The sequence below is a fragment of the Pangasianodon hypophthalmus genome, chromosome 18, assembly GCF_027358585.1.
Source record: "Pangasianodon hypophthalmus isolate fPanHyp1 chromosome 18, fPanHyp1.pri, whole genome shotgun sequence".
Taxonomy (NCBI): Eukaryota; Metazoa; Chordata; class Actinopteri; order Siluriformes; family Pangasiidae; genus Pangasianodon; species Pangasianodon hypophthalmus.
In genome coordinates this window covers 12,989,034-13,012,231 of record NC_069727.1, presented here as the reverse complement: position 1 = coordinate 13,012,231, position 23,198 = coordinate 12,989,034, and the positions used below count along the sequence as shown (strand labels likewise).

The 23,198-nt window shown below is 37.8% G+C and overlaps 1 protein-coding gene across 5 annotated transcripts; it reads left to right on the top strand.

The window, feature by feature from the left end:
• Positions 1–2,614: 2,614 nt before the first annotated feature.
• Positions 2,615–21,960, top strand: LOC113531968 (sodium- and chloride-dependent GABA transporter 2). 5 transcript variants are annotated; one of them, XM_026922970.3, is made up of 16 exons: positions 2,615–2,774; positions 3,192–3,406; positions 3,843–3,977; positions 5,101–5,241; positions 7,029–7,125; positions 7,823–7,882; positions 9,053–9,182; positions 9,888–10,022; positions 13,062–13,165; positions 13,324–13,448; positions 14,326–14,438; positions 16,152–16,289; positions 16,791–16,893; positions 19,210–19,310; positions 19,793–19,939; positions 21,230–21,960. In XM_026922970.3, the coding sequence occupies exons 2-16, from the start codon at positions 3,205–3,207 to the stop codon at positions 21,395–21,397; spliced, it is 1,899 nt and encodes a 632-aa protein (XP_026778771.2). In that variant the 5' UTR covers positions 2,615–2,774; positions 3,192–3,204; the 3' UTR covers positions 21,398–21,960. The 5 variants fall into 5 exon arrangements, with proteins under 5 accessions (XP_026778771.2, XP_034169152.2, XP_034169151.2 ...); XM_034313261.2 differs by having other exon boundaries at positions 2,634–2,774; positions 3,174–3,406; positions 7,826–7,882; XM_034313260.2 differs by having other exon boundaries at positions 2,635–2,774; positions 3,174–3,406.
• The last annotated feature ends 1,238 nt before the right edge of the window (positions 21,961–23,198 follow it).

Genomic DNA, 23,198 nt, shown 5'->3' with positions numbered 1-23,198 from the left:
GGGAACATTTACTACAGCATAATGTGCAATAAAACATGAATGTTATATTTCTGTAAAGAAAACTTTCCTGGAAACCAAATGGTAACTATAAAAAGCTCTGTTCTCACAATGTTTCAAAACCAGATTTTGAACCAATAATTGTTAGCTGGATACTGTCTAAGTTACTTTTGGAATTATCATCAGTGACTGAAGAACCCTTAATAAACACAAAAACTTTACCACTCAGCTTAGTCCAGGTCCTCAACTTTTTTTTTCAATGCTAGCACTTATTAGAGTCTGAGCAGTAAAGACTGCTGGGGAGACAAAATTCATTCATTCATTCGTTCATTCATTCATAGTAACCGTTTAACTGTTTTTTAACCTATCCTGTAAACCCTGGGAGTAAGGTGGGAATACACCCTGGATGTGATGCCAGTTCACCTCAGGCCACCTTTCACACTCCTTAAAATATGCAATACCTTACAAAAAAATTTAGTGTAAGAAAAAATATTGGGAGAGATATTGACATGAAGAAATCTTGTGCTGTGTTTGTTTGTAAATGTTTAGAAGTTAAAAACTGTATTGCAAATGGCCACTAGAGGGCCCCAGAGACACAATGCCATAGTACTATGCATTAGCGATGGGAATTTCGACTCTTTTCAGTGAGCCAGTGCACTATCTATCATTGTTCTGTCATTTAGTTATTGTTAGCCTAAATCAGCTGATACAAATGTGCACTGAAAAAAAAAAAACTAGTAGGCTAAGCATTCATGCTTTCATGTTACTCTGCCTTGTTGTGTCTGTGCTTCATTAGAAAAATTTATTTCCAGTTATCTTCATACCTGCTCATCTCCCATAATATACTTGCCTCATACACACAGCTGAGAGTCAGACATGAGTCTCACCATTCACACAAACAAACAGCTCAGGAAACAGTTAATGCAGTTAATGTAGATAAATGAATGAATAATTTATTTATTGCCTGCATCTACAAAAAAAAAAAAAAAAAAAAAAAAACAGCTCACATATGTGATTTGGCTCTCAACGTTCACCTAAAAGAGCCAACTAAAAGAACTGAGTCATTTACAACAGACACATCACTGATTGTAATATTATGAAGATATTTATACTTTTCTCTGGATGCTTTTCAGTCACAGTACTGTATATGATTAATGGCATTAGAGAACAGTGAACAGAGAATACTGATAAGTTTGCAGTGAGGGTGTCACAGGATCAATTTGTCTTAGATTCATTTCCAGAAATGTCTCTTCAGAAATGAATCAGCCCCCAACATTAACCTAAAACAGCCAGCTCAATATATGAATGTGAAAATATTCCAAAAGTAGGCTATGTAGACACCTGACCTTCAAACCCATATGTGATTTTAGCTCAAACTGTCTTATGCATGCTGAATCAGGCCAGGCGTGCATTTTTAGTTTTTGGCTGATTACATCCCAAATCTGTATCGGCCCGACAGTGGCATGCGGTAATTTGTCCAGATGTCGATAGAGCACTCAGGCCGGATGTGGACTGATGTGTTGAGTATCGGCATGTGGCGTTTGGCCCAACTGTGGGTCAAGCATTTGGACCGAAATCAGACATCGATTCAAACCAAGGTTGGGCTGATAAGATTCAGGCTCTGCATGGAGTAATAGGCCCGACAGTGGCTCGAGTGATTTTTGCCAACCGGGAGTACACACTCAATGTTCACTTTAATAGAAACACCTGTACGCCTGCTCATTTATGCAGTTATCCAGTTGGCCTATCATGTGGCAGCAGCACAATGCATAAAATCATGCAGATACAGGTCAAGAGCTTCAGTTAATGTTCACATCAAACATCAGAATGGGGAAAAAGTGTGATCTCTGTGCCTTTAACCGTGGCATGGTTGTTGGTGCCCGATAGGCTGGTTTAAACATTTCAAAACTTGCTGTTCTCCTGGGTTTTTCACACACGACAGTCTCTAGTGTTTACACAGAATGATGCAAAAAACAAAAAGCATCCTGTGTGCAGAGGATCTGCAGGCTGAAACACCTGACAGGAGTGGAACCTTCTGCTGGAGGAGTGGGGCCTTCTGCTGTTGTAGCCCATTCACCTCAAGGTTCGATGTTTTGTGCATGCTGAGATGCTTTTCTGCTCACCATGGTTGTAAAGAGTGATTATATGAGAAACTATATCTTTCCTGGGAGCTTGAACCTGGTCGAATCTGGTCATTTTTCCCTGACCTCTCTTATCAACAAGGCGTTTCCACCCATAGAACAGTTGCTCACTCAATGTTTTTTCCTTTCGCACCATTCTGTGTAAACTCTAGAGACTGTTTTGTGTGTGAAATTCCCAGGAGATCAGCAGTTTCTGAAATACTCAAACCAGCCCATCTGGCACCAACAACCATGCCACGATCAAAGTCACAGAGATCACACTTTTTCCCCATTCTGTTGTTTGATGTGAAGATTAACTGAAGCTCTTGGCCAGGATCTGCATGAGTTTATGTGTTGCACTGCTGCCACACGATTGGCTGATTGGATAACTGGTGTACAGGTGTTCCTATTAAAGTGGACGGTGAGTGTGCACGCATGCATTGCCAGTGGAGCTCATCTGTACGGCCACGGGTCACTCACAGCCCGCATGCTCTTCGGACACGCCCCCGTGTGTTTCTAAATCACGCCCATATCCTCTCGCGCGCCGCGTTTACTCCCCCACTGAACTTACTCCATGCGCATTCTTCTCTCTCAGAACTTCGCCTGTTTCCACAGAGAACGCGACCAGTCAGTTAGGAACTACAGCGGAAATCTCTGGTGAGTATGCACTGCACATTTGCCCCGCTACTTTAAAAATGCATGCATGTGCTTTGTTTATATGCATGCAATGAACTTTCCTATAAAGTGAATTGTTTAAATGAACACGCCCTGCATGGAATGAAAAAAAAAAAAACTGTTGTTCCTAGTTATTTAATAACATCCGAAGCATATTTTAATTTTAAACAGCTTGTATCCAATTTTGCACTTTTACTATAAATAAAAAACTGTATAATTTAATGACTTTTTAGTCATGATGTTTTATAACAGAGAGACAGCACAGTGTGTGATCCTACTGAACACACTGACTGCTGAAACTTAAATTTGTACATGCAAAAGAAATATACATACAGTATATAAATGCATAATAACACACGACAGTTTTCAATGCAACTACAGTGTGATTGTGTGTGACAGAAAGATAGCCATTATGCCAGAGGCCAGAGGACAAGACACTGTGATCGAGCCTGCTGAGGATCCTCAGATACGGAGAGAGAAGGGCCAAGGAACAACGCCAGAGCAGAGAGAGAAGTGGGCCAACAAGACCGAGTTTCTGCTGTCCATGGCTGGTGAAATCATTGGCCTGGGCAATGTGTGGCGCTTTCCTTATCTCTGCTACAAGAACGGAGGAGGTGAGGCTGAGAGAGAGAGAGAGAGAGAGAGAGAGAGGGTCGGGGGCAGGAGAGAGGATGTCTGGGTTTTGTGTTTTGTGTTCTTTTGTACTAATGTACAGGATTAATATCCAAGATACAGCAAATGAAAGCAGGCTTAAACAGACCAGTAAATGGGCTTCACACACATCAGTGAGTCTTTTGAAATGCTCATGATGAAGAATAGTGCATGCCCACACAAAGTCATGCACTTTTTAAACAAAACACTCCTTTTTCTTTAGCTGCTGAAGTGTGGAAACGGAACCCTCTAACCCAGGCTTTTTCAATATCATATCTTTTTGTTAAGAATAATGAGCTGAATGTTATTTCTGTTTATTTTGCTGTATTCAATTCTGTGCTCTATAGCAGAAAAACAATCCACACTGATAACCCTAAGCTCACTTGTATCCATGTGTAGGTGTATTCTTCATCCCTTATTTTGTCTTCCTCTTCTTCTGTGGCATCCCTGTCTTTTTCCTGGAGACTGCATTGGGTCAATACACCAGTGAAGGAGGGATCACAGCCTGGAGGAAGATATGTCCTATATTTGAAGGTAATTTCTCCTGTCTTTCTCCTTTCTCTTTTTTTAAAATCTGATTGACTGGGTGACACTGTGATGCAGTGGCTAGTGTTGCTGCCTCACAGCTGCAGGGTTCCCAGTTTAAACCCCAGCTCGCGTTACTGTCCGTGTGATGTTTCTCGGCATGTTTTCCCACTTGTTTGTATTTCCTTTGCATTCTCCGGATTCCTCCTACCTAATACAAACAAGCTAATAGGTGACCTGGCAACCCTAAATTGCCCACTGGAGTTGTCCCTACCACATCTAGTGTGTATAAATATAGGGTGTATTCCTGCTCGGTGATTTTGTGATAGGTTCCAGAGCCACCAAAACCATGACCAGGATGAGGTGATTACTGAAGAGGAATGAATGAATGGAAAGTTACCTGTATGAAGTGCTATATACATAAATAGAAGAATAGAATATGTCTTAGTTTACCATCATACTAAAAAGCGTAATTTATTTTTTAATCCTCTGGTTCTGTTGTGGATCACTTATGTACTGTCATTTGTGCTGTCACTCATAGTGTCCTATAATTTACGTATATATATTGTATTGCATTGTACTCATCATTCTACTCAGACTATATTCTGTGTGCATATCTTATACTCTTTTGCACTCACTTGCACATAATGTAATTGTGGTTTATTGAGCCTTCGTGGTTTGTCCCACTACCTACATGTCAAGTAGGGTTATTACATGGGGATATTACCCGTGATGGAAAGAAATAAGTGATTAAACTAAATGTTGCTGCTGCAGTGACACTGGTTTGGTCCTGTGCTGGCCTGAGCGAGTTTATTCATCCATCTGTCCATTTTTCTGTACATGGGGTTGAGGGGAGCCTGGAGCCTGTGCCAACCCATCGCAGGGCGCAATCTCGCACACACACTCACACAATTTAGAGATGCCAATCAGCCTACAAAACATGTCATTGGACTGGGGGAGGAAACTCGAGTACCTGGAGGAAACCCTTGAAGCCCGAACATGCATACTTCATGCACACAGGGCAGAGGCGGGAATCGAACCCCCAATGCAACTGTGGAGTGTAATGTAGCACAATTAATTCAATTGGAACTGATGTAGGTTAAATTTGTTTTTAAACTTGTGGTGTTGACAGGAATTGGTGTAGCATCTCAGGTTATTGTCATCTACCTGAATATCTACTACATTGTGGTTCTTGCCTGGGCGGTCTTCTACCTCTTCAGCTGTTTCCAGACCACATTGCCTTGGATCTCCTGTGCCCACGAATGGAACACAGGTATAACTTCTTTATATAAAAAAAACTCAAAATGATTTTGTTTGTGGGCAATGGTGGTTCAATGGTTAGGGCTCAGAAGGTCACAGCCCAGCACCACCAAGCTGCCACTGTTATCCAGGGGTGCTGTGTCATGGCTGACCCTGTGCTCTGACCCCAAATTCCTAACAAGCTGACGCATTGAACACATGAAGAAAAGAATTTCACTGTAATGTAATGTATATGTGACAAATAAAGGCTTCTCTTCTCTCTTCAATACTACAGCACTTTTCAGCTTGACCACTATCCACTATATCTGTAGTGTATCAGCAATTAGTGACAAAGTAGTAAATATCTTTATAAAAAACATTTAAACCAAAGTGCTGTTAAAAAGCTAGCACATAAAGTATGTTGGTCTTGATTTAAAAACTGTAACCTAATGTCCAGTGGTAAGTAAGCAGTTCCACAGCCTTAGCAAAAGTTCAAAGGACCTGCTTTGGACAGCAGAGTTGATTTAATATCATCAAATCTGAGGTCAGTGTCAAAAATCACCCCCAAGTTCCTGGCATGAGGTTTAAGTTTATTCTGCTATAGCACATGTGTACAATGGAACGATTCTGCAGTGAACCTGAAACTTTTGCACATATTTCGCTGCGGATGCAAGGGCGTTGCTTTAGAGCCTGATCGATTGTCAAGAATGTGATGTAAGTCATACTTTCCTGTCACACTAAATGAACATGACCTTGCCTACTTTTCCAATCTGCTTGGTTCTGGAAGTATCTCTCCAGTTCATTTCCACTTAATAGGCATTTCAGGGATTTTGTAAACAAATAGTTTAAAGCGTTGAACCAAACCAACCAGCTACAAGATAATTAAAGGCCTTTAAACATTTTTTCATGAGTTAACGGTTCTAGTTCTAGGTTCTTTGACTTTGAGTAAAAAGGTTTTTCATTCATGTTTGTGGTAATAATCAGAGGTCCCGGTAATAATCAGAGGTCCCTGGAGGACTAGAGGTTAGGCCTTGGCGCTCTCACCGCTGCGGCCCGGGTCTGATTCCCAGCCAGGGAACTAATCCCAACCACTGGGTTTGCACATGACAGTGCACTCCAAGTGCCGGTCCCAAGCCCAGATAAAATTGGGAGGATTGCGTCAGGAAGGGCATCCCACGTAAAAACTGTGCCAAATCAAATATGCGGCCCAATGATCCGCTGTGGCAACCTCTAACAGGAGCAGGCGAAAGAATAAGAAGTTTGTGGTAATAATCAGGTTTAAGTATTTATTTATTTATTGATTTATCTATTTATTTATTTATTTATTTATATGACTTATAAAGTGATTTATATAACTTTATAAAATATACTGTATATTTGACAGTAGTTATCTAATGCTACTGAATGGTGAAACAGTGGAATCTAAGTATCTAGGTGAAGAGTGAAGGGTTAAAGGCTTTGCTCAAGGACTATATAGTAGCTCTTTCACAGTGCTAAAGCTGACGACTTTTTCCCCACCGAACTACAACTGCCCAAAACATGGCAGACATTAATATTTTTCAGAATGTCATATGACACTGGATTTCTTGGTAGGAGCTTGTATAAGTCTGTACATGTCTGTTCCTAATGAATAGGCTGCAGGACTGTGATCCATTTTATGATCTACACACAATCAAACAATCTACACACTATATACTGAAATAGGCATCGAGTTTGCACAAGAGAAATAATAACTGGTTAGATCCCAGATCAGTAATCCTACTTTTGTTAAGTATTTGTATAACTATTTTCAATCTCACTGGAGGTTTCCATTGTCCACAGAATCTTGTCATGTGTATAACAAAAGCTTACAGGACTCTGGCCTGCACAAGGCAGATGCTGACTGGTCCTTCCTGTACAATGAAACCTATGACTACAGGTAAATACATCCGTACCTGAGAACACACAATTAAGCTTACAATGAACTGCGTTCATCCAAAGATTTGCATAAACATTTCTAATAAAGCTATACATGGAGTGGAATCTTGTAGATCTATCTATCTAGATTTCAAATTCATTTAAATATTATTTGGCCTATACTAGATTATAATTTTATTTTTTTTGCAAGCTAGAAAGGCTTAGTTTTATTTAATTGCCATGCAAGGTGAAAATTAAACAAACAAGTTTACAAGGAACCAATATTATAATTTTAGCACAAACCTAATGTTTCAGAATCCCTTTTTCCCCCTATACCCACTTTCATTTTTCATCATTGATGTATAGCTTAATTTTACGTGTCCTTTGCTACTGGAGATCCATGTAAAATCCCTCATCTTTGGGTCACTTTCATGCAAGAACTATTTACATTTATTTCTTGATTGATTTATTTTATTTAATTAATCCGAATCCCAAGCGGCTTCCAATTCACTATATACGCTTACTATATAGGGTATTCTAAAAGCTAACGCATTGTGTCTTCTCACTCCATTTGAGCATACCAAAAAAGTGACTTTAAATTGAATCTTCTGGAACACTGCTAACTATATATTTACAAACCTTTAAGAAAGAATTGTTTTTTAGCTTAATTTGTTTTATTTTGTGTATTTATGGACTTACGTGCATCCTGTTTCCTACAGTAGAAGTATCAACGTCTCTACACCTTTCAAGGTTGTCTCTCCAGAGGAGGAATTCTGGCTGTAAGTTCAATTATAAAAATCACACTTTTGAGAACTTTGTTCTAAGAAATGTCAAAAGGGAAAAAAAAAGAGAAAAACCCTGAGAGCCCAGGGTAAGTGGCCTCTTCTCTGCACTAGAAAGTCAAATTCCTCTTTGGTGGAGATGTGGGAAAGGAGTGTAGGAATAATAGGGTACAGAGAGGATGCAGGGAAGTAGACGGGGTAAAAACGTGTCAAAGAGAACTGTAGAGGCAAGTAGGGAATATATTAACTATGAGGGAGGAGTTTCTATTTCACAACTCTGTTTTGTTAAAAAGAATCATGCAACTATGTAGCCATGAGCCAAGATAAACAAATGCACATCTAGAATGAAAAGGACTAAATCCCTCTTTAGAAATCTGATCTAAGGCTTGTTAACTGATATGTTTAGTTCATAATGTAATAAGCATTAGTAATGGAACAACCAGGACAGGTTTAGAGTGATGTTGAACAACCTAAATGTACAAAACCTTTTTCAGTTTTGTTTCCATATATCTTTAATAACGATTTATACAGCCTTCATTCTTTCAAAGAATGGAAACGAGTTGATGGCTGCTCTAAATCTAATAGACAGAAAGATTTAAGACACAAACTTACACACACATAATAAGACAGGGTGGGTTGAACTTTAGGACTGAGTAATTCCCAAAGGTGTATTTAAACCATGGTTCTCTTCCAAAATCATTCTTAAACACACTTCTTTTTCCTTTTCGTCTAAGAAAAGAATGCATTTTATATTTTACATTCCTGGTCGCACATATGGTTAGGAAATGGGGGTATTACTACAGCACAGCTTGATGAGAAAGGCATGTTTATCTGTTGTGCAGCTCTGAACTAGAACCCTCAAAACTAAACTTGGGAAGTGAAACATCTGTATCCATCACGCTATTATACATTTGTTTACAATTTGGGGATGGCGACATTTGACATGTATATAAACCAACATGTCCACCTTGTTCCATTTCAGAGCAGAACATTTAGGCAGAATTATAAAGTTGAACCAGAATTTGGGACGGAATCTGTGAAGTGTTTAATTATGACCCCCACATATGTCTATTACATGCTCTAATAGAGAGAATGCTGCTGTGGAAGTTTGTTTTTTCCATGCAACTATGTGTGTGTGTGTGTGTGTGTGTGTGTGTGTGTCTTCAGTCATCGCGTGCAGAGGATATCCAGCAGTGATTTCCTGGGCCCACCGCACTATGACCTGACACTCTGTCTTTTGCTGGTCTGGATTATCTGTTACTTTTGCATCTGGAAAGGAGTCAAGACCACAGGCAAGGTAAACACACACACACACACACGGTGACGCTGAGCATGAACATCAACCCCAATTATGATGGAAATATACGTCAAACAGACTTGAAACCCTGATTACACTTTGTGAAATGTCATGTTTGTAAAATGTTAAAGACTTTAATGAATTTTTGAATAATGTGGAACATATGGGACTGTGACTGTGTTTGTACCGTGGGACTGTGTTGCAGCCTGGTCATAACCTTCTGTGGTCTCCGTAAGGAATCTAAACCTACTTAATTACAGGATGCTAAACAAAAAACAAACAAATAAATAGGCTCGAGAAACTCAAATGCTATGAACCCTGTGCTAACAATTTGTCTGTTACATAGATTATATATAGAAGTTTTCAGTTAATATGTGTGAAAGTGGGTAACATTAACTGCATTAGTTAACTAGCCAAATATCAGTACAGTAACATATGTTTTGGTATATTCATATACATTTTTCTTTTGTACTAAATTGTCCCTCTCAAAGGGCATCTGTGCAAAATTGCACACAATGGTATTTAAACCTCAGACATAACTACAGACTTAAGCGGCATTCATATTTTGCAAAGGATTTGCATGCATGGGGTGGAGTTTGACAAAAACAGAGGCATGCCTCAGTTACAGCATGGGATATTCTGACTCTGGACTGTAGAATATTATTACAAATACCATAGTAATTATGTGTGATATGTCTCTCCAAGGTGGTCTACTTCACAGCCACGTTCCCATATGTCATGCTGCTGATTCTGTTTTTCCGAGGAGTCACTCTACCTGGTGCTGGGGCGGGAATCAGCTATTACCTGTACCCTGATATCTCCAAACTCTCCAATCCTGACGTAAGTGTGTGTATGTAAATGAGCATGAGGGTTTGGTTCTGGTTTTGGTTTTGTTTCATTGTACTGCTTCAGAGACACATCTGAGAGGACACTTGAAGTAGCAGGGGCAGTTTACAGTAGGAGTAAAAAAAAAAAGATCTGGGATCAATTCTTTCTGTGCACACTTTCATCTGGACTACATTATCAGTATGGAGATAGAAACAAATCTGGCTTTACACAGATGACTGATTGTAATTATACTTCATTCAATCTGAGGAAATGTTAGTGTTTAAACATTATATTACATGGCCACATTGAAGGTACAGTGCATAATATGTTTACATGTAATAATCATCCAGTTTCAAGGATTTTTCCAGCCCAGAAATTAGCAGTGCCCCCAGCCAGACCAGCAGATCAGCCTTGCTCATATGTATCCTTCATGAAATGCAATTTATGAGAGATACATATATTCTACAGAGCATTGAGTTGGGAAAAACCAAATATTTATCAGTGTTTTTGCAATTTCAGTGCACTTCACAGAGAGCAGAGGGCTCAAATAACAAACTACTTCTTTAAATAAAAATGTCACTAACAGCACTTACTTATTTGAGTCCTAGCTTCTGTAAATTTCTTATAGCTTCTGTCAGAGATATGACATTATGACATATCACATTATATATCAATGAATGCTGAATGCTGACCACTGTTATTGATGTTGGCTGTGTTTCATCACCCCTTGTTGACTTTCTGTGTCACACACACTGCGACTTGGACTGTATTAGGGCTCTTTGTGGTCCTGTGGTTTTTCTCACTCATCTTTGACCATCGTTGTCCACACTATATTGCCAGACATGCATTCGCACAGAAAATACAGACCTTCTTTTTAGATCAGACTTGCGTGTTGCATGTGGACAGTCTAATACCACACAACATTCTCTTTGTTCCAGTTCTTCATGAGAGAACTCTTAGTGTTAGTCATAGACCACACACCCCTTTGTGCTGGACGTTTTCTTTTTGTTCCATGTGGTCTTATTTGTGAAGTCAATAAAATTAATGCTAACAGGGAAGTAGAGAAAAATGCACAGGAAAGGGTGTGGTGGTGATTATCCTTTGTATGTTTTGTATCTATTGCTCTGAGGCAGGAAGCACTGTTTAGGGTGCTGAAGTGAAGACAGGAATACATTCACGATCTGGTAAATAGCAATTACTTTAAAAGAGAGGGAAGACAGAGAAAGGCTGAGTAACAGTGACAGAGAATGAACATTAAATAGACAAGGAATTACTTGTGTTGCAAGAGCACCTGCAATGCTGACCTTTGTGGTTGTATCACTTAGAAACTGGAAACAATCTGAGCAGGGATGTAGTGGGATGCTGGGAAATGGAGTTCATTACACCATCTTCAACTCGTCTTTATGCAGGAAAATATCATTGTTATTGCATCCTCTTCACATGGTTAGACAAAATCCTAAATGGTTTCTTATTCAGTATATGTGTGGTAGCTTGGGAAAACCCTTCACATGGTCAAATTTGGACATTTTCTAATAGAAGTAATTTTGCATGCTTTCCTGAACTGCAATGTGTTTCTCTTTGGAAACTAATCAAAGTTCTAGCATTTTAGCATGCTTACCCCCAAATGTGAAAAGGGGGAAAATTGCATTTATCTACATTTATAAATGTTATCTACTTGTAGAAAAACTATTGTACTGCCAAATTTTAAAGAACTTCATGTTTACAATAGGAAACTACTTGACTGATCTCTGTCCGCTCTTACTTCGGTCTTTTAAACATTTTTAACGTTTTAACGTTGCCTGCTGATCTAAGCGATCTTCTCTGCTGTGATGATGATGTGACAGCGCGGGAGAAACATAGTCGTTTTGACAGGTGCTATCTGAGAACAGACTGAATTGAATAGACTTATGTATGTTTTGCTGTGGCATGCAACAACCCAAAAAGTTTATGGGTCATGAGAAAATCACACTTAGCTTGCAAGGTTTTAAACATCTTTAGGCAGACTGATTGTTTACTGCTGTGTTTGTTAAGCTGGCTCCAGCATGATCACAACCAAGTATAGAAAGTAGTCTCTATAAAACCATCTCCACTTCATTTTGGTAAAATACTTTTATGCTAAGTAGAGATGTCAAAGTATGTTACTGGCATGAAACCTTTTTTTTCAGGTCAAAACCAAGTTTGCCATTATTTTTGGCTGTTTTCCAGAATTGACCTTCACACATTTATGCTTATTATTTGGTTACAGTGTAGTAGTGTTGTAGAACCTTCATTGTGCTCTACATGCTTTATAGAATGGCAGTTGAGATTTGGCTGCATAAAATGCACCCTAGTAAGTTTTTATCACTTTTAGGACACACTTTATTTGGTTTTACATTTATAATAATAACATTAGTATATTGATGTATCATTTTAAAAATATGTAAAAATTAAGTATGACATGCATTTATTCACAGGCACTTTCCTACAACAAGCCTGTCTGTTTTTAATAGACTTAGATTAGACAACCAAAAGTAGAACATTAATTAATGAAATCATTCATTCATTCATCTTCAGTAACCACATTATCCAGACGGAACACTGTTTTCCAGGCATCAGATTCGAACCAGGGACCCTAGAGCTGTGAGGTGGCATCACTACTGTCCACCGCTGGAGGACTGTGCTACCCCTAAAAGTAGCACATGGGATCTTTCTCTAAAAAATTTATTAATACAATTTTAATAGTTTTTCGAACAGTTTAATTTGTTCTGATACTCCTAATGTAATCACACACAGGAAGTGGTGGGAGGGATGGAATGGAAAGCTGCCAGCCCGGCACTGCTGCTCATGCTAACCAGATGTGCAGCTGAGCTGCACACACACATACACACACACACACACACACACACACACACACGACCACAAGGTCATGAGGGCTACAGATTGCACAATGTCTGTTGGCAAATGAGAGGCTGATTGAGTCTCAGAGACATAGCCACGTGCAATCTGTTCCCTTTTACCTGTTTGCTTGGTTTTGTTCCTTTCTCTTTCATGTCATTCTCTTTCTGTCTTTAGGTTTGGTGTGACGCAGGGACCCAAGTCTTTTTTTCCTATGCCGTGTGTCAGGGTGTCCTCACCGCTTTGGGAAGCTATAACAAATACCACAATGATTGCTACAAGTTAGTGGCCCCTCCACTGAACTTTAAACACTCTAAACATACCTACCTCCTGTGTTTCTGATTGTGCATTAGCATAATTAAGAATTTTGTTTTGTGCCTTGTACATCTGTTTTGAATAATGTGCGTAATGAACAATTTTATATCTGCTGTGCCAACAGAGACTGCATCGCTCTCTGTGCCCTGAACAGTGGCACCAGCATCTTTGCAGGCTTTGCTGTATTCTCTATCCTGGGCTACATGGCTCATGAGCTGTCCTTGCCTATGGAGGACATAGTGAAAGCAGGTAGCATTTAATTTTTTAAAAACAGTGTTTGAGTATACTCACTCTTCCAGGCAGTAGTATCTGAGCAGTTAAGGTTGTGAGCTAGTGACTAGAAGAATGTGATTTCAAATTAATAGATAACAAATTAATAAACATGTTCTACAATAGATTGGCATGTGAGGAATATTTTCTTTACAAATGTCAGTGTTTTGATAATTATTGAGTTTCAGTCTGCTGAATACTTTACTGCTGAAAAGTTACAGTTTCACAAGATTGTAGGAGGGAGTACTACCTATTGTTGAAGCTTAATGACTTATGATTTGGTTTTCTGCATGATTTGTTTTAGGGAAGAAAATGAAGAAAAAACAGAAGCACAATACTAACAAAAATAAAAGGGTCCCACACCAATACTACTACTACTACTACTACTACTACTACTACTACTAATAATAATAATAATGCCATACATTTAAATAACAGTTTTAAAATAAAAAAGGAAATTTGTATTCTTTATGCAGAGTTCAGAATCAGTGATTTCTGGCAAAAACACACTCACTAAAACCTAATCATAAAGTAATGAGTTAAGCCAGCTGTGTTAGAGCAGGAAGTCACATCAGTACATATCACAAATATGAATACACTACATTCAGCCTCCAGAAGGCGCTTCAATCCAACACATCAGCTAGACTTTAGTGCCAAGCTCCTTTCCCCAGGTAATGAGATAAAACTAATTTAATCCTTCAGTTACTTCACTGCACCACTGAAAGTAATTTGAAATCTACTGTTTCATTTTGTCTGTTTCATGGAGCACAACAGTGGAAAGTACATACTAAGAAAGCAATTATCATAATGCACGGAGTGTTATGATGAGTTGTCTTTGCTCTGAACTTTTTTGCAGGTCCAGGCCTGGCGTTTATAGCATATCCCAAAGCCCTGTCTCTCCTCCCAGGCCCTCAGTTCTGGTCTGTCCTTTTCTTCCTGATGGTCCTCTTCCTTGGACTAGACAGCCAGGTAGTAATGTGTAGTAGTATGTCAGAGTGTGTATGCCAATGTTTTGTAGTACTAGTATGTCAGAGTGACTGGAATTGTGAGCACTCTGTTGCATAATCAGCTTTACAAATGTCTTGTCACCATTAGTCTATGATTGATACGCCCTTTTCACTTTATAGCTCATTTAAAACATACATAGGTCCCTCAGAAACATACAGGGAGCACAGTTTCTGATATAATGATGGCTTTCATAAGAAAGCTTCTTTAGGTTATAACATCATAAACACAGCCCAGGCATTATAGGTACTGAACACACACAGCAACTGGGTCTTAAATTGCATACTTACTATATATACTATCCTACACGATATCTGGGATTACAAAACTGTCTAGTGTTTACTCAAAAATAAAACAAATATGTATAGTATAGAAAAAAAGGATCTGAAGAAATAGATTTACCAAACAAAAGAAGTATAGAGTGATGAACACTTTCTGCCCTAACCTGTCTGATCATATATTATTGAACAGAAGGGATGTGAATGAAGCAGATTAAGGACTTAACTCTGTCTCTATATTAAAACTGTTATTCGACAGTTCATTAACAAATTAAAAATAAATTAAAAACAAAAATACTTTTGGTTCATTTATTTAGTTAATGTCAGGTATCACTGGATGCAGTCTGGTTCAAATGTTTACACTATGTGCAAAGCACATGCTGCTGTCTGTATCTGTTTATTCATATCTGTGTCTGTCTTTGGATATAAACCCAAAGCGGGCATGGCCTAAACCAGTTTTATATATATATATATATATATATATATATATATATATATAGAGAGAGAGAGAGAGAGAGAGAGAGAGAGAGAGAGATTCAACCCTATCCAACCCATTTTTGTCTGAGAGTAACAGCGTTCACTCTACCAAGTGGGCAGAGTGAAAGCTCTTACTCTGAGCCACGTGAAGCCAGCCAGCCGCATCTTGCTACATCACAGGGCTCATGCTGCATCACAGGGCAGTAACATTCTCGGAAGAAAGTCCTAACTCGCCTAACCACATACATGAGCTCACAGATGCCCATACTTGGCTAATGTCGCTCTGATTGACAGGGTAGAGAGAGTATTCCATCCCTCACACCTAGAAAGCATGGCCAGTTTTGCTCCCTGGGTTCCTGCCCACGGATGGCTGTGGGATAGTCAGGATTCAAGCTAATTTATAATTACATTAATGCAGTTATTATTTTAGGTTATACCTGCCTGTGATCTGTAATAGCCTAATTTAAACCACCACAACCTTGACCAGACTACAGTTACTACGGATGAATGAATGAACGCTGTCAACGTATTGCTATAAATGCATCATTCACACTCACGTTAAGAATGTGGTCTTTCTTTGTATAATATCTGACCGAGCTTCATATCTGTATTTGTATCTGTTTAGAACATATTGTTGATTTCGAACAATGCATTCATATTCGGTTGTATCCCTAATATATAATATAAACAGATAGTATTAAATCTGTTTAATCCTCTGTATGTTCAGTCTTGTAGTGATGATATTTAAGGATTTCTCACCATTCAGTAGCACTGATGTAGCATCTAAGATGAGCAGTAAACCATCTTTAAGATTAATTCACAATTCCAGTTGCCTTGACTTAACTACTACTAAACACTATTACTAAAATGTACTGTATTTTAAAGAGAAAAAATTGGTTTATGCATACTGTTTGTGTTTCAGTTTGTGTGTGTTGAGAGTCTAGCCACAGCACTCACCGATGTTTTCCCTGAAATTCTGAGGAAGCCAAAGCGCAGAGAGATTCTGGTGTTGCTCATTGCTGTGGTCTGCTTCCTGCTGGGCCTTCCTCTGGTCACTCCGGTACTGAATGAGAGAGACTCATACAGTAGGGTCTAAAAGTCTGGGTTCACTACGAAGAACTTATTTTATTATTTCAGTTATTAGGAACTAGTACTGTTTTTTTTTTTAAATTGCAGATCAGGTTACAAATGTAGAGCTAGAACTTTACTTGTAGCTGAGATATGTACAAATGAGAAACACATACAAAAAATATATTTTCCATTTTCTTCTACTTTTTAAACTTTAAATTTTGTCCACCATTTTAAATATCCTATCAAATTTACATTTAAATAATTTAGCAGACACTTTTATCCAAAGTGACTTACAATTGAGCTGAGCAGATGAGAGTCTTGCTCAAGGACCCAACAGTGGCAGGTTGGTAGTACCTGTAACTCACAATCTTCTGATGAAATAAATGATTAGAAAAAAAAAAAAAACAGTTGACATGCGGTCCCTGCTGAACACCTGAGTGAATCAAAATAGCATAGTGTGTGTTTATGTGTGTGTTTGCCTCTCTCGCAGGGTGGGCTCCACCTTTTTAAGCTGATAGACACGTATGGCCCCAGTGGAACAAACCTGCTCCTCATCGCCTGCTTCGAGACGCTTGTCATTGCCTGGGTGTATGGTAAGCTACTGCAGAGAAAGATTACATGTGGATTAAATTGTTTATATGGATTACCGCAGAGATTTTCAAATAGGTCAGAGAAGGGGACAGATTACAAAAACATAAAAAAAGATATCTATTCAAGAAAATTGTAATGTGTCCTTTTAGCAGGCCTATTTCAGTTATCTTTGTTCTTTGCTCAAAAAAGTAATCATGTAACCACTAAATAACATAGAACTGCATGAAACATGAGCTCACTGCATGAACAGCCACATGAGTGCAAAGCACCCTGTTAAGACACAATTTCCATATTCAAAGGGCAGCGTGGATCCTTGCATACATTTCACTATATTACATATTAGACCAAACTGCATACACATGCTCCATTTGTTACCTAGTGAGAAGGTTTTAGCAATAGCTGTGAAATCAGGCTCCTAAATTATTATCTAGCTATGTTCCGACATTGATGGTAATTTAATTATTATCGGAGAAATGTTAACCACATTATATGCTAATTTTCTGTTATATAAGTTTGCTAATGAAGTGGGAAATTTCTGACAAAGCTGTTGAAAGACCGAACATGAAAAGGGAAAGAAAAGTTCGACTTCTGCTACATTCTCCTGTGTCTCAGGTTTTTCTCCTCAGATAAATAGCTGTAACATGCAGTAGTGAGAGGCAGGATACAAATGCACAAATTCCATGTGTTGTTTAATAGGGCAGATCCAATAGTCATTGCCATTATTCCAGACAGGACTCAGAGAATAAGCGGACAACCATAAACATGGAATAGCTATAATCACAAAACTAAGGAAAAACCAGATAACAGAGAAGCAGGAAAACAAGCCTCAGACAATACGATAATACAATATGACTTCACAATGAGACAAAAATCAGGGTATAAATAGGCTAACTAATCAAGGGCTGAGAAGAGACCAGGTGAGTAAAATCCGGAAACACACCGATGATAGGACAAGGGCAGAGACAAAACTATAATCACAACAAAGGTGCATATCAAAATAAAACCACATGACATGAACTCAAAAGTTAATTTAAATATACTACCAAATTCAAATTCAAATTCAAATTTTATTGGTCACACACAACCATACACAGTAACACGTGCAGTGAAATGCTTTTTACGCCTGTCCAAATTCTCATGCCTGCAAGTTTGGATGGCTGCCACTTTGTGCTGCCTGGGCAAGCAGAACATTTGTTTTAGTGTTATTTAACAATTTCCCAGGTGCTTCAGTGGTAAAACATTTGCCCTGTGATCAGGAGATTACTTAAATTCTCATAGTGCCATGAATGGCCTTTCTCATTTTAACTCCTTTAATCACGGAAAGTCTCATGTCTTTTTTTGTCACATTCTATTTTTTCTAGGAACTTTTAGGAGAAACAATTGTGACAACTCTGATATATCAAAGAAAAACCTTTAATAATTTAATAATAGCAAATAATTTTTCCTTTGGGATTTGTGGGTTGTGTGTTCCTTCTCCAATACACAAATTAATCTCACAGCTGCCAGTGGTATGTCAATACATATACAAGGCTGTGTCTCAAACCACATAATTCATAATGTGTAGTTTAGGACACAGTCCAAGTGTTATGAGAATAAAAATGTAAGTTTATTGCGCACATCAAAGTGGCTGTCAGAGTTACTGTGTACCAGATAAAAGAGCAAAACATGTGGCACTAATAGTAATTAAACTATAAGAAGACATAAGAAACCCAAGGTGTTCACAACATTTTGACTTACAGTGTATTATGGCATGGCAATTTTAAAGAAGTAAGCCAATACTGTGTGAACAGGATATTCAGATCTACTTCAACTTCATGGCCGGATTTTTCAGTTTTCAATAATATCTTTTGCAATATTAGGTATTAACAGAGTACAATTATTTAATACACAATGACATAAAATAAAATGCGTTTGTGCTCAAGCATAGATATAGCAGCAAATTGGGTTTATACCTTTATCAGCAGGCTCACAAATAATAGCAGAGCCAACACTGCAAAAAATTATATCCTGTGAAAATATCTTGAATGTAGTTCAATTTTCTCTCATATAACAAAAATATTAAGCCAGTTTTTTTTTGACATTTTATCTAATTTCAAGTTTGAAATTGTCTTGTTCTATTGGTAGATAATTTTGCTTCTTCCTAGTAATACTGAAATAATATGATCTTGTTTTGCAGTGTATGCAAATAAATCTGTAGAGTAGAAGTTTATGGAAGCTTGTTATCAAAATGCTGATAAACAGAAGTCATGTGTCAATAAACAGGAAACAGAAGCTAAGATTGACTAAATTGAGAAAGTGATCTAACTACAATGCTCCAGGTGCAGACCGTTTTTTTGATAACATCGAGGACATGATAGGATATCCTCCTTTGCCTGTGCTGAAGTATTGCTGGCTCTTCGTCACCCCGTTCATCTGTGGAGTAAGTTTAGTAAATTTCTCTCCTCTTTTCCCTCTCTACTGTTTCCTCTTTCATTCACTGCTCTTTCTCAGCAGAAACTGTTTGCTTCATATCCCAGTGATGATAAACAAATTGTTACACAATCAGTAGAAGATCATTTTGATCCAAAGAGACTTACAAGTGAGGCAGAATCCAAGCACAGAACTGTTAAGGAGCGTCAGTGATATAAGTGCTACCATTCTGTTTTTGCATGTTGACCAGAAATAAATAGTTAGTTGTAGAAGAACATTGTGAACCACAACTAAGCTGTCAAATCACAAACAATCTTTATGCAATAATTCTAATACAATACAGTAAAAATTAGAGTAGTGAACAGGTAACTTGTTATATCTTAGATGGTGCGAGATAATGACTACAACTCTTTGGTGTCCAGTTGTTTTTTCATTTGCCTCTTCTGTCTCACTATCTGACACTCTACCTCTCTCTTTCTAATGCCACCTCAGGCCACTCTCTTGTATGATCTGATCAGGAGTCCACCACTCAGCAGTTCAGCAGACTTCGTACCGAGCTGGGGTTCCGGAGTCGCTGCCCTGCTCACTCTCACACCGATGATCTGTGTCCCCATCTTCATCCTGGTCGCCGTCAAAAGGGTAAATCAACTATATAATATAAAATTAGGTCTTAAAATGTATTGCGTGATGAGGAAATTTGAAACCCTATTGCTTTAAACCATATTGGTATTTAAGATATAAACACAGAATGTTTGATAAACTACTGAAGGAAAAGTGGATTTAAAATATTACTAACAGCTTCCCTAACTACAAAATGCACTATGAATGCATTGTAACTTAATATAAGTAATTATAAGTAAATATCAGTAATTATTTTGTTGTTCATTCTAGTTACGCTAACAAAAAACTCAGATTAGTCTATAACTATAGTTAATGCACAATTCATAAACAGAGCATAATAAGGACTGCCCTTTTAAAGAGCTTTATGTCACATGCAGTGTCAGGAAGTTCATAAAGTTCGTGTTGCATTTAATTATTTGTACTTTATGCATATATTATGTTCAAGTATGACAAAATGGGCAGATTTGCCAGTTTACGATGGCACCTTCTTAGGTAAAAGTTACCCAGTAAAGGTCCAAAACATGTACCTGTACAGGTACCTTCATTTCTGAGAGTTCAACCATTTAAATTTTTATTGCTACTTTCAGGCCAAAATGACTTGAATGAATCTCAGTAATATGATCATTTTTTTTAGTATCACACCACAAAAAAAGCAAATGATTTGGGTTATACCACAGTGCTGCCGAATGCTTTATTCTGATTGTTCAGAATTTGTTGATTAATTTTCTATAATAGCAGCTCTGACAGTATTGTTGGCTGTAACTTAAAGCACAGGTTTATATTAATGCACTTCTAATGCATTATCATTTCTACAGTAACAACTTACACAGGGACTTGTATGCCAGATGCACCACATAAACTGATTAAAAATGTCATCATCATTGCTATGGTGAAGTTTTCCATAATGAAACATTTATTTACATTTATCAAGGCCAGCTCCAGTGTCAGCTCAGTCAGAGGTAAAGCTGTAACTTTAACTTTCGTCACATAAGAAAGTCTTCTGGACGGAAGGCTTTGCGGTTTCTCAGTAACATCACAAGCTGCAATTTTTTGTTTCATTAACTTCACAAAAGGATTTAATTCATTAAAAAGTGCAATTGTTTGCAAATTGCTGTGGTATAAAACACTTCAGGATGTGCCGTTATAGGAAAATAATGAACTTTGGGGTGGTAATGGGATCACAGCACCCTATCATTGATTATTTTCCTATAACAGCTCACTGTCTTTTATTCTTTACTTACATGGGTTAAAGCATTCACTTTTTTTTGCTTACTCACTTTTTTGTGCTGACCGTCTAATTCTTGCCAGGGTCCTTACCTGATCGTACCCTCTGCTGACCTGCAACAGCGCAGCCCAAACAAGCCTCGGCTAACTCTGTGTGAGCATGTCATCATTAAGAGACAGAAGCTTTCTCACACAGAGGGAGACAAAAGTGTCGAGGAAAAAACCCTGAAAGAGGACACCACTGACATGTGATGTGAAGTACGACATCAGCAGACAGTCTCTGACCTCATACTCTCTGGAAGGATGCAGAAACTCTTTGCTAGATAATGAAACCTCAAGTGAAATCAACCTCAGCTACAGTTCACAAAAGCAAGAAAATGATGCTGATCGATAGAGTGAGACTCTGGTTGTTTTTCCCACTCTCTTTTTTTTAATGTATAATATAAGCTCATTTAATAGATGTATCTTTTGAGTAAAGACTGATTAAAGGTGGACCTGATATTTCCACTGCTAGCACTGGTGATATAGCTGTCCATAATACAGGTACCTTGGTGTCATATTTTATATTTTAACTCTCATGGGACTCATCAGTATAAATTATGACTGAGACAAGATTGAGCATATTCATTTTAATATGGCTTTTGTATGGTTTTGTAAATCAATATACCACAAATATGAAATTGTATCCATGTTGACATATGTAACCAGAATTAGTAATATCTGCCTAAAACTGGTGTTTTTACATTCCATTACATTTAATCTATGTTTTTACTTCTAAGCAGCACTGCTGTACAGCAATACAGATAAAACTCTAATTATAGTATTGCGAGCGTATATTTTTGTAAAGGTCAAATATTTGGCCTTTTTTTTTTTTGTAAAATTGGATTTGAATAATTTTTATTCAAATAATCCACCTATTTCTGATACCAAAAAATGAACACTATTATGTTGGGATTGCTTGCCTTTCTTGTGGTATTTTTATATTTGAAACTGGGTATTCTGTGAGGCATTTTGTATGTTCTCTATATGTTTGTGTGGGTTTCTTCCGAGTTCCCTGGTCTCCTCCACTGTACAAAGATATGCAAGTAGGTAGCGCTAAATTGTCCATGAGTGTGAATAAGCATGTGTGGGTATGGTGCCCTGTGATCGATCGGTGTCTCACCTGGGGTGAATTATCCCACCTTGTGCCTGTTGTTTATGGGATTGGCTCCAGATCCACCATGACCCTGACAAGGATAAAGCAGTTACTGAAGATGAATGAATGAACTTTAACCTGTATTTTAGTTTCTTAATTGGACATGTACAATAATTCTACAGCCCCTTTAATTTTCATAGAGTACATGCAGTCCAGCAGGTTTATTAGTAATAAATATACAGTTAAACATTTCAGGCCAGTTTTGGACATTTAACCAACTTTTGCCAAAATTGGTAGGTCTGTGTAGGTTTAATATAAGAGCCATTTTTCTTTTTTGTACTTTTTATGTCTTTGGTCCAAAAGAGTTGTTGGAAACACTTTACATTAAGTTTCTAAATGCTGATAATCAATCAGAATCACATATTATGAATTATGAATTTATGATTAACAACTGCAAACATATTTATTAGGTAGTTCATATTCCCTAGTTTATGCAGATGCTCATTATTTAGCTTTTTTTTTTTTTTTTCTTTAATTATTTTGTTTTCAAAAGTCATCAGCCTTGGGGATCTTAGATGCCAGTCACTCCAGGAGAGGGCAGTCTTTAACCCTTTAACAGGCATGCAATGAAATACTTGTGCAAAAAAATTTTTATGTTAATTCTTACTGATTGGATCACATTCAACAGAATTTTGCTGATTTTTTTTTTTTTTTCAAATTCACCCTTAAGATTAGGAGTTATGGACATCTACTGGCTGGTTGAGTTGCCCGTTTAAGGTAACAGTACAACTGCCTATAGGACACAGTGAACCAGTAGTACGGTTTTATTTTTACAACTACAAATGTAATGAATTTTGGTTGTAAACCTTTCCAAGTGCTTAGATATGAAATTACAGTTAAATGTTTTTAGGTACTTAG